The sequence below is a fragment of the Rhineura floridana genome, chromosome 1 (assembly GCF_030035675.1).
Source record: "Rhineura floridana isolate rRhiFlo1 chromosome 1, rRhiFlo1.hap2, whole genome shotgun sequence".
In the NCBI taxonomy this organism is placed as follows: domain Eukaryota; kingdom Metazoa; phylum Chordata; class Lepidosauria; order Squamata; family Rhineuridae; genus Rhineura; species Rhineura floridana.
Genome location: NC_084480.1, coordinates 35,705,097 through 35,717,210, shown reverse-complemented (window position 1 = coordinate 35,717,210; position 12,114 = coordinate 35,705,097). Strand labels below are relative to the sequence as shown.

Sequence of the window (12,114 nt, the reverse complement as noted above, 5' to 3'; positions counted from 1 at the left end):
AGGGTGGCTCATGACAGATGCTGTTGGAGGTCACTGATTCATAGGGTCGCCATAAGTCATAGTCGACTTGGAGGCACATAACAACAGCAAAATACTGTGAAATACAATCAAATGAGAGCAGAAGAGTCCCCAGCCCCTTCAAAGGGGGGAAAATGCCATTCTAAATCCCCAAGAGCAACATGTGGCACCCAGGCAGCAAGATACACTGCCCCTGCTGTGGGAAGCTCTCCTAGGCCGTGACGAACCTCGACGCCCTTCCTGGGCCTGCCATGGAGAAGGTTAAGGAAGGGGAGGCAGCATTCCTCTTTCCTTTCTTCCCCCAGGCAGGCAGGCAGGCCTCGGATGCCCTCCAGCAGCTCTGCTGGCCAGAGCCCCACATTCCCACTCCTCCACCACCACTGCCTCTTCGCGGCTCCTGCTGAGGCTGCCAGGCCGCTTGGGTGCTGTCTCGGGAGCAGGCGGGACCAGGCGCGGTTGCTAGGAGATGGCGCCCGAGTGGCCTGGCAGCCTCAGCAGGAGCCGCGAAGAGGCGGTGGTGGTGGAGGCCAGGCCAGGCCAGGCCAGGCCAGGCCGAGCCGGCTCCTCCTTAGCCCCAGACTCCCCCTGGGCCCCCGGAGCTGGAGCGCCAACAAACTAAGCGGCTGGGTTGGGGAGGAATCGGCCGCTCGGCTGACCCGCTTCCCGGTGCCTAGGGGCGGGGCAGCTCTGGGTGTCACCGCTCTCTTGGTGTCACCCGGGTGCGGGCCGCACCGCCTGCACCCCCATAGTGACAGCCCTGGGCGGTGATCTGACCACTCCTGAAAAAGTCCACCCTGGACCCATTGGTTTATGACAACTACCAACAGGTTGCAAATACCCCCGTTTTAGGGAAGGTGATTGAAAGGGTTGTGGTGCAGCAACTGCAAGTACTCTTGGATGAAACAGATTATCTTGACCCATCCCAGTCTGCGTTCAGGCCTGGTTATGGGACTGAATTGGCCTTGGTTGCCCTGACTGATGACCTTTATCGGGAGAAGGACAGGGGGAGTGCGACCCTGTTATTCTTACTTGATCTCACAGCGGCTTTTGATACCATTGACCATGGTATCCTTCTGGGCCAACTGGGTGAGCTGGGTATTACAGGAACTGGTTTACAGTAGTTCTGATCCTATCTCCAAGGTCGCTCTCAGAGAATAGCATTGGGTGACTGTCTTTTGGCCCCCTGGTAGTTGTGTTGTGGGGTGCCGCAGGGTACCATCTTGTCCCTCATGCTGTTTAACATCTATATGAAGCCCTTGGGAGCTGTCATCAGGAGATTTGGGGTGAGGTGTCAGCAGTATGCTGACAACACCCAGCTCTATTTCTCTGTAACATCTGAATCTGGAGAGGCCGTGCAAGCCCTGGACCGCTGCTTGGACTAGGTGGTGGGCTGGATGTGGGCCAATAGAGTCTGAATCCTAGCAAGATGGAGGTGCTGTGGGTTGGTGGTTCCCAAGTTCAGATAATTGTCAGTTGCCTGCTTTGGATGGGTTGTACTCTCTCTGAAAGAGCAGGTCTGTAGTCTGGGGGTGCTCCTGGATCCATCTTTGTCACTAGAGGCCCAGGTGACCTCTGTGGCTAGGAGTGCCTTTTACCAGCTTTGGCTGGTAAGACAGCTACGGCCGTTTCTGGATCAGGATAGCCTGACCACTGTTATCCACACACTTGTAGTAAAAGTAAAAGAGAATGTCATAAAATAGATAAAATCAAGGCCGTATCCCAGGACAACAGGAGACTTGCAAGCTACATTCACATATGCAACTGTGTATGTCTTGTGTCTTGTTCTGGCCATTCCTTCCTGCCTGGTTAGATAAGCCTTTGTGTGCGCCTCTCTGTGTAAGCCTTTGTGATCTGCAAAAACATATAAAAAGGGGAAGCAGAAAAGGGGGGGCACGACTCATGCTTCACCCATTGTTGTGTAATGTATGTGTTTGCCCTACTGCAGTAGTTGTGAATAAAGCCTTGGACTCGCCGCTACTTGGTTGGTCTTTTCTCTACCCGAGAGAACCCCTATAAGTTTTACGACACACTGGTAACCTCTAGGCTGGATTACTGAAATGCGCTCTATGTGGGGCTGCCCTTGAGGTTGGTCCGGAAGCTGCAGCTAGTGCAAAATGCAGCGGGGAGACTGCTCACTGGGGCAGGGTATCACCAACATGTCACCCCACTGCTGAAAGAACTGCACTGGCTGCCCATTTACTACCGGGCCAAGTTCAAGGTTCTAGTTCTGGTGGACAAAGCCCTATACAGTAGGGCCCCGCTTTACAGCGCTTCACTTTACAGCACTTCGCTAATACAGCAGTCTCAATTAGACGCAATTAGACTAAAGACCCACTCATACGGCGCTTGTTCCGCTTTTACGGTGGTTTTCGGGCATCACGCGCCATTCTATTCAATGGGTTCTGCTTTACAGCGGTGTTCGCTTTAGAGAGGGGGTCTGGAACATAACCCGATGTATGAGTGGGGCCCTACTGTACAGCTCGAGACCAGGATACCTGAAAGACCGTCTTACTCCTTACATACCCAGCCAATCACTGCGCTCTGCAGGTGAAGGCCTCCTGCAGATACCATCTTATCAGGAGGTTCATTCTGCACAATATAGGAAACGGACCTTTAGTGTGGCGGCACCTACCCTGTGGAATTCCCTCCCCTTAAATATTAGGCAGGCCCCATCTCTGCTATCTTTTCGGCGCCTTTTGAAGACTTTCCTCTTCCAACAAGCCTTTTAAGTTGAGACCTATCCCAGTCTGCCTCTGTGTTAGAATTGCTTTTAATATGTCTTTTAATATCTTTAACCCTTTTTAAAAAGATGTTTTTAAAGGTTTTTTTTAATGTTTTTAATGTTTTGTTTTTAATGTATTTTAAGGTCTTTTTATGATGTTTTAAAGTGTTTTTAGTGCTTCTGTTTGCAGCCCTGGGCTCATGCTGGAAGGAAGGTTGGGGTATAAATAAAATAAAAAATAAATAAATCATTTACCTAACTGATGAATAGATTAAATGCTTCAGCCTTATTCTTAATTAAGCTTTAGCAAGCAGTCTTAAACGTTTTGATGGGAAAGTGGGGTACATGGGTCTTGAAGAAATAAATGAACAATATGGAATTGCCCCATGTAAGCAACATTTCTGGTGGTTTTCATGTGGCAGATAATAATAAAACCTTGGGTTTAAAAATTCAACTGGATTAACAAATTGAGGGTACAAGGAGTTGCCTTGTATCTCTGGGGATACTTGACAGTTGGATTCTGTGGGGTCAGCGAGGGAAGATGGCGTCGCTCTTCTCCAGTGTCTTTATTTTTTCTGATCGCGCGAGCGTAGTCTCAGGAGACTTTTTATTTTTATTTTTTTGCATGTGAGAAATTCCACCTGCTTGGCTGGGGAGGCAAGGGGTCGTTCAGTCAGAGGTCTGAAAAGCCACGTCACGCACTACAAGAGGAACTTTTAAATAAAACATTGTTTTTAATGTGTTCAAGTTGCGAACATTTTTAATGTTAATTCGAACGTGTCGCCTTGTGGAAAAAAAAGACGGCCGATGTACAACAAAATGGCAGGCGCCTCCTCGCAGTGACACTACGACCTTGAGGAAGTTTCAGGTGAAAGATTCTGAAAAGAAATCCCTTGATTCCCTCAAGGTTTGAGGGGTGCCTGACCGTGCCATACTCTCTCCCTCCAGTTGCTGGGGAGGGAGGCGAAAGACTTGAAGCGGTTACACACGGAAAAGCACCCCGCCGACTAGCCGAGAGCGGTTCTTTAGCCGGGAAAGCCGTCGAACCGGGGTGGGGGTTGGGGTGGCAAGGCGAGGAGGGAATGTCTACCGCAGGCGGGACCAGAGGCGGGTCGCCGCTCCCTCACATATAGCCGGCTCCGCGCGCCTCCCCTCGGTGCTGCCCGAGAGGCAGCGATAACTGCAGAAGCAGCAATATGGTGACTACCCACCCTAGTGAGGAGCGACCTGCGCCTTTGGACAGACGGCGAAGCCCGCCGTGTAAGCGGCAGCGCCCAGAGGACGTGACGCCCGAGGAACGGCCTGAGCCCCACGGCGGCGTCGAAGCCGGCCTCCAGCTTCGCGCGCCCGTCAAGAAAAGCAAGCCGCCCCCAGTGGGGCGTCTTTCTGGACGGGTCGGCTCCCCTCGCAGCTGCGAGTCTATGCACCCTCTGGATCGACAGACATTCCGCGATTACGGGCAAAGCTGGTACCGCTTCCGAAAAGAGCTGGAGAGCAAGTTCCATCCGCTCGACCCGCTGGCCCAGCAGCCTCAAGTAAGGGGAGAGTGGTGGGGTTAGGGTGACAAAAGGCACAGTTCTGTTTGCGCCTGAACTTCGGGAACAGAAAAACATCTAGGATTTTTTAAAAAATGAAGTACACGACAATTGCGGACAAGTTTTGTTAACATGAGAAAGCGTGTGTAGTCTTGTTTTCATCTTTTAATGACTCTTCACACGTTACACTAAATGCTGTAAAGAGGGAGTAGGATTGTGTGTTGTTACGCGCCTTCAAGTTGACTTACGGCGACCCTGTGAATCAGCAACCTGCAATAGCATCTGTTATAAACCACTCTGTTCAGAACTTGTAAGTTCAGGTCTGTGGCTTCCTTTATGGAATCAATCCATCTCATGTTTGGTTTTCCTCTTTTTCTACTCTCTTCTGTTTTTCCAAGCATTATTGTTTTTCCTAGTGAATCATGTCTTCTCATTATGTCTCCAAAGTATAACCTCAGTTTCATCATTTTAGCTTCATTTGTCTTTTTTGCAGTCCGTGGTATACTCAAAGCCCTCCTCCAACACCACATTTCAAATGAGTTGATTTTTCTCTTATCCAGTTTTTTCACTGTCCAACTTTCACATCCGTACATAGAGATTGGGAATACCATGGTCTGAATGATCCTGACTTTGGTGTTCAGTGATACACCTTTGCATTTGAGGACCTTTTCTAGTTCTCTCATAGCTGCCCTCCCCAGTCCCAGCCTTCTTCTAATTTCTTGAATATTGTCCCCATTTTGGTTAATGACTGTGCCAAGGAACTGATAAGTCCATGACAAGTTCAGTGTCTTCATTGTCAACTTTAAAGTTACATAAACCTTCTGTTGTCATTACTTTAGTCTTTTTGACGTTTGGCTGTAGTCCTGCTTTTGTGCTTTCCTTTTTAACTTTCAACAGTATTCATTTCAAATCATTACTGGTTTCTGCTAGCAGTATGGTATCATCTGCCTATCTTAAATTACTGATATTTCTCCCTCCAATTTTCACACCTCCTTCATCTTGGTCCAGTCCTGCTTTCCATATGATACCAACCTTGAATAGGCAGTCCCAGATCATGTATACAGAGTCTACTTTAGTACATTTTGTAGACAGTTAGGCACTTTCACATAACAGCAGGTGTATTTCTGCTCTTCCTTCAACATACGTTCAACATAATATATAAAGAGTGCTATATTTCGGCTCTCTTTTCCTCTTAGGTTTTTTCCTCCATGGAATGCATTTTTGTACAAGAAACAGTATGAAACTGTGTTGATCAACATGCGTGACAATCACATAAGCATGTGTTTTACTCTGCTAGAGAAAGCTGTACTTGACCACTGCTTTCCTGCTCATTCTCACTCAAAAATATATACTTAGGTGTGATGGCCACACATGATGGTTTACCTATATGCTGTTTTCATGTGGTTTCTGTGTAGAAAACCAAACACCGATAGAGTTTCCCTTTTGTAATTATAAGCTCTTCAACACAGAGATCTATCAGTTTTACAGATGAAGAGCAAATTTTTTTGTTGTTGTTATGTGCCTCCAAGTCGACTGCAACTTACGGCGACCCTATAAATCAGTGACCTCCAAGAGCATCTGTCACGAACCACCCTGTTCAGATCTTGTAAGTTCACATCTGTGGCTTCCTTTATGGAATCAATCCATCTCTTGTTTGGCCTTCCTCTTTTTCTACTCCCTTCTCTTTTTCCAGCATTATTGTCTTTTCTAGTGAATCATGTCTTCTCATTGTGTCCCAAGTATGATAAACTCAGTTTCATCATTTTAGCTTCTAGTGATAGTTCTGGTTTAATTTGTTCTAACACCCAATCATTGGTGTTTTTTGCAGTCCATGGTATCTGCAAAGCTCTCCTCCAACACCACATTTCAAATGCGTTGATTTTTCTCTTGTCCTCTTTTTTCACTGTGCAACTTTCACATCCATACATAGAGATCAGGAATACCATGGTCTGAATGATCCTGACTTTAGTGTTCAGTGATACACCTTTGCATTTGAGGACCTTTTCTAGTTCTCTCATAGCTGCTCTTCCTAGTCCTAGCCTGATTTCTTGACTATTGTCTCCATTTTGGTTAATGACTGTGCCAAGGTATTGATAATCTTTGACAAGTTCAATGTCCTCATTGTCAACTGTAAAGTTACATAAATCTTCTGTTGTCATTTCTTTAGTCTTTTTGACATTCAGCTGTAGTCCTGCTTTTGTGCTTTCCTCTTGAACTTTCATCAGCATTTGTTTCAAATCATTACTGGTTTCTGCTAGTAGTATGGTATCATCTGCATATCTTAAATTATTGATATTTCTCCCTCCAATTTTCACACCTCCTTCATCTTGGTCCAATCCTGCTTTCCTTATGATATGTTCTGCGTATAGATTAAATAAATAGGGTGATAAAATACACCCCTGTCTCACACCTTTTCTGATGGGGAACCAGTCAGTTTCTCCATATTCCGTCCTTACAATAGCCTCTTGTCCAGAGTATAGGTTGCGCATCAGGACAACCAGACGCTGTGGCATCCCCATTTCTTTTAAAGCATTCCATAGTTTTTCATGATCTACACAGTCAAAGGCTTTGCTGTAATCTATAAAGCACAGGGTGATTTTCTTCTGAAATCCCTTGGTCTGTTCCATTATCCAACTTGTGTTTGCAATGTGATCTCTGGTGCCTCTTCCCTTTCTAAATCCAGCTTGGACGTCTGGCATTTCTTGCTCCATATATGGTAAGAGCCTTTGTTGTAGAACCTTGAGCATTACTTTACTTGTATGGGATATTAAGGCAATAGTTTGATAATTACTGCATTCCCTGGGATCCCCTTTCTTTGGAATTGGGATGTATATGGAACGCTTCCAGTCTGTGGGCCATTGTTTAGTTTTCCATATTTCTTGACAGATTTTTGACAAAATTTGGACAGATTCAGTCTCAGTACTGGTATGCCATCTGTTCCTGGTGATTTGTTTCTTCCAAGTATTTTAAGAGCAGCTTTCACCTCGCATTCTAAAATTTCTGGTTCTTCATCATACGGTTCCTCCATGAATGAATCTGTCATCTGGGCATCTCTTTTGTAGAGTTCTTCAGTGTATTGCTTCCATCTTCCTTTTATTTCATCTCAGTCAGTCATTGTGTTCTCCTGTTGATTATTCAACATCCCTACTCTTGATTTAAATTTCCCTTTCATTTCTCTAGTCTTTTGGAATAGGGCTCTTGTTCTACCCTTTTTGTTGTCTTCTATTTCTATACAGTAACTATTGTAATGGTTCTCTTTGTCCCTACCTACTACTCGCTGTATTGTTGCATTTAGGGTTCTGACTGTGTTTCTATCTCCTTTTGCTTTTGCTTTCCTTCTCTCTTTAACCATTTTAAGAGTTTCTTCAGTCATGCATTGAGGTCTTTCTCTCTTTTTAATTGTCTTTTTGCATTCTTCCCTGATAACGTCTCTGACTTCATTCCATAGTTCTTCTGGTTCTCTGTCAACTAAGTTTAAAGCCTCAAATCTGTTCCTTATTTGATCTTTATAGTCTTCTGGGATGTTATTTAAATTGTATTTTGGCATTATGACTGCTTTGTTGGTCTTCTTTAGCTTTACTCTGATTTTCGATATGACCAGTTCATGATCTGTACCACAGTCTGCTCCTAGTCTTGTTTTCGCAGAAAGTATGGAACTTCTCCATCTTCGGCTACCAATTATATAATCAATTTGATTCCTATATTGACCATTTGGTGATGTCCATGTGTACAGTCGTCTTTTCGGTTGCTCAAAAAATGTGTTCGCAAGAAACAAATTATTGTAGGCACTGAAAAAATTATTTCATGCATGTGGCAAGAGAAAAGATCACGTTTAGCAAAGCATCGCATTGACTTTCAACTGCACAATTGCAAACAGTTTTAGGCAAATTTGGGAGGCTAGAACCACATTATAAGAACCAGTGTGTTTGTAAAGAGTCAGTTTTTAAAAATCATTGAAATTAGAGATGCTGCTGACCATGACGGATACTGGGAAATTAAGATCAGAAGCAGAGTGGGCAGAGCTATCTGCCTGTGGGATGGAATCTGAGGGAGAATGCCAGCTGGACACCATGCCCTGGCTTATTTTTTAATTTTATTTAAAAGCATTTATAAAATGCTAACCTTATGTCTAGAAACTGCAACCTGGAAGATACATTTCCTTTTCCACATCTATCATTTAATTTCAATCCTTTATTTGTAACTCTTCCATATGTACCTGTGGGACACAAGTTATATGTTGTGGTCATATGCATGGTGGTTTCTGCAGCCATCACAAAATTTGCAAAAATGTTGCTTTCTCAAAACAAAGTAAAAGTAAAGTCCATCATACACCTATACAGCTCTTTTAACAATCTAAATAACTACAACTACACAGCTCTTTTAACAATCCTTCAGATTCTTGCAATTTGGTTCTCAAAAGTTATATGCTTGAGGGAGGGCGGATTATTTCATTTGGAACTAATACATGGCAGTGCTAATAATCAGGAATTCAGTAAATGCCCCAAATTTTTGAAGTAATATTTTGGTTCTTATTAAACATATTCTATAATAGAGTAAATGGTTGCCTCTACATTTTGTTATTGCTTCTTTTAATCCCTTCTCTTCTCGGCTTTCCAGATAACTGCAGAGGCCCGGTGCAAACTGATCAGCTGGCTAATTCCAGTGCATAAACACTTCGGCTTCTCTTTTGAGTCCTTATGCCTGGCAGTAAACACTCTTGACCGCTTCCTCACCACCACCCCAGTGGCTGCTGACTGCTTCCAACTCCTAGGGGTCACCTCCCTCTTCATCTCTTGCAAACAGGTACTAGGACCTAGAGAATTTCCCATTTGTTTAGGTGGTAAGGTTTGTATTTGTAACTGGAGAGAGGAATGGACAAACTTTATTTAAGATCAGTTTATAAGAGAATGGACCTCTCTGAACTGAAATTGAGAGGCTCCAAAAAGTTACTGTGGGAACATGAATACAAATGGAGGACTGGTATTATGTGGCTCTGTACTCTTGGTAATAAGCTTTGTTCATAAACTCTTGTAATTTATGCAGGATGATATCTTGAGCCATCTCTACCAACTTCAGCAATCACTTTATTCAAGGTTTCCTAATAGATTCATTTTTGTATGAAAGAATGTAAATAAGATAGCGGACATGTAGATCAAAATCTTAAGGTCTTTCCAGACAATAAACAAAAAAAATTTCCCTCATCACATTATAGTCTTACTAGCCACAGTTCATTGAACAGCATGATATCTCTTGGATCCTAAGATGACATAAGTTAACTTAAGTTCATGGAAGGAAGGTTTCCTGTTCCCTCTTTCCTCCTGTAGCCACTGGGGTCCTCAAAAAGAATTCTGGGGGAGCATGCGGGGGTTGCTGAGGGCGAGGGAGAATTAGGCTTGGATCCTAAGATAACTTAAGAAGATTAACTGAAGAAGGAAAGTTTCCTATCCCCTCCTTTCCCCAGCAGCCCGACACTCCATCTTACTTAGTGCAGGAGAGCCCCTGATCCTCCAAAGAGGTTTTTCAGTGGTCACAAGTAGCTGCAGTTTATCACCACAGTTTCCCCAAATACGGCAGATGTGCACTGCAGCTCTGGAGATGAGCATCAACCTTTTAAAAATGTAATAGTGTGTATATTGGTGTTTTTGATGTTTTATATGTTTTTTGCTTTGTACGTCGCTCAGAGTGGCTGGGTAGCCAGCCAGATGAGCGACTAAGAAATCGAATAAATAATAATAAAATAAAATAAATATAGCCAGAGTGAGGCCATTTAAGTCTCCATTGATTTAAATTAGGGCTGGGAAGCCTTTTTTCCCCGCAATGGCCATATTCCCTCAAGGATAATTGTTGGAGAGGAGTGCATGGCAGAGGTAGTTGGGGCCAGCAGCAGTGGTAAGGAAGATCAGAGACAAAAGTGGCTGGGGCACATCCCTTCTTGTCTCTGTTTCTGCCACCCCTTTGCTCTCTCTTTCTTCCCCCCTTCCTTTCCCAGTTTTCCCCTTCTCATTACACATATGAAATTAGGCCGCGAGTTACCCACACTTAATTTAACTAGAAGACAATTAAGCATTTGTTTAACTCTCCCACTGAACAAAATGTATTCTAAAAGTGCTCAAGTTTGGTTGCATTGTGTCTGATGTTCATTAAATTACAGGTGATGAGAAGTGTTTTACCTTTAGAAATATGAGTCAATAGTTTGTACACGTTTGTACCATTCTGGAAATATCCCCAGATATTATTTTTGTGAATATTTTTGTGTTTATGGTGTACATTGCTTTCTTTGCTTTCGTGCCTTTCAGGTGGAAGTGCATCCACCCAAGGTAAAACAGCTCTTGGCCCTTTGCTGTGACACTTTCTCTCGCCAACAGCTCTGTAACCTAGAGAGCATCATTCTAAACAAGCTTCACTTCAGTCTGGCAGCCCCCACCATCAATTTCTTTGTGGAACACTTCACTCATATGCGGATGGAGGCTTGTGAAGCTGATGCCTGGGAGGCCAACAATGCCAAAGCTCTGGCCAAAGGTGTGGCTGAACTTAGTCTCGCTGACTATGCTTTTAACAAATATATGCCTTCCTTGCTGGCTGTTTGCTGTTTGGGGCTGGCCGATCAGATGTTGCAGCACGAAAAACCTCTGAACTTGCAATTAAGTGACTATCCAGAAGGAGTTTTACAGGATTGCTTGAACAAACTGCATTTACTGGTGTCTTTGAATGAGGACTCTTTGCCTCTGATACTACCCCCTGAGATTTCAGATCAATGTCTGCACTTAGAAAAATAGATAACCAAACAAAAATACTTGAAATGCTGTTTGTGACCATGCATTTGGAAGTTTGTCCAATTTTTCCAATGCAAGTGTGGAAGGACCATAGATAGTTGCAATACCTCTAAAATAACAGTATTCTCTTTGTACTTTTGTTCAGTAGGCTCTTCAAAAAGTTTTACATGATATTTATATTTATTTTTAATGGAAGCTATGAAATTGGTTTAGAATGTAATCAATTAAGCAATGGCTTCTCTATCTTTTAAACATAATTTCAGATTCTATTTTGCACAGTAGACTTGTCTTATATTGCACTGACATTATTTTAAACAACAGACTGACTTTGTAAACTGTGTATATTATGCCTGTATGTATTTATTGAGATGATAGTTAAATGCTAAGCCATAGGAAGGACAACAGTACTGTAAATGCATTTAATAAAGCTTCTATAAGTAATTGTCTCTAATGGCATTGGCATGTTACATTTTCTGTTTCCTCTCATGAACATAAGAACACAAGAATAGCCTGCTGGATCAAGCCAATGGCCCATCTAATCCAGCATCCTGTTCTCACAATGGCCAGCCAGTTGCAAAGAGCACTCTCCCCTCCTGCAGTTTCCAGCATCTGGTATTTGGAAGCATACTGCCTCTGCCTATGGAGGCAGAGCATGTGAGAATATGAAGGTTATAGGGGAAAGGGTTCAGCAATCCCCTTCCAACCACCACTCCCATCATCCCTCCATACACCACTTTACTGTGTTTGGGTGCAAACTCAGAGCTTGGAAGATTACTTTTAAAAAGTAAAATTACAGTTACATGGCCCAAAAAAGTAGTAATTACTGTTATAATTGCAATTGCTCTGAAAGTAACTTTTGAGAAAAAGTAATCACTTCAATTACATTTCAGTTGCTTTTTTTAAAAAACACCTACAAGGTGCTGGCCTTGGCTGCTACACATCTAAGTAGCCTAAAACAACATTAAAAATAAACACACACATACAGAGGTAATAGAATAATTCTTTTTATCCATAAGATAGCAATGGTGGTCTATCTGCTGGTAAGGGAGGGATGCAGAGTCCACTA

At 43.5% G+C, this 12,114-nt stretch overlaps 1 protein-coding gene across 2 annotated transcripts; it reads left to right on the top strand.

Moving 5' to 3' along the window:
* The first annotated feature begins 3,916 nt into the window (after positions 1-3,916).
* On the top strand, positions 3,917-11,226 carry CCNO (cyclin O). Of its 2 annotated transcripts, none has more exons than XM_061607447.1 (3): positions 3,917-4,275; positions 8,893-9,078; positions 10,641-11,226. In XM_061607447.1, the coding sequence occupies exons 1-3, from the start codon at positions 3,937-3,939 to the stop codon at positions 11,049-11,051; spliced, it is 936 nt and encodes a 311-aa protein (XP_061463431.1). In that variant the 5' UTR covers positions 3,917-3,936; the 3' UTR covers positions 11,052-11,226. The 2 variants fall into 2 exon arrangements, with proteins under 2 accessions (XP_061463431.1, XP_061463430.1); XM_061607446.1 differs by having other exon boundaries at positions 10,572-11,226.
* The last annotated feature ends 888 nt before the right edge of the window (positions 11,227-12,114 follow it).

Bases quoted from the DNA above. Each gene is read 5' to 3' on its own strand.
- CCNO (XM_061607446.1), top strand. From the start codon at position 3,937: ATGGTGACTACCCACCCTAGTGAGGAGCGACCTGCGCCTTTGGACAGA. The intron at 4,276-8,892 runs GTAAGGGGAGAG...TCGGCTTTCCAG, and splicing joins CGCTGGCCCAGCAGCCTCAA to ATAACTGCAGAGGCCCGGTG. The intron at 9,079-10,571 runs GTACTAGGACCT...CGTGCCTTTCAG, and splicing joins TCTTCATCTCTTGCAAACAG to GTGGAAGTGCATCCACCCAA.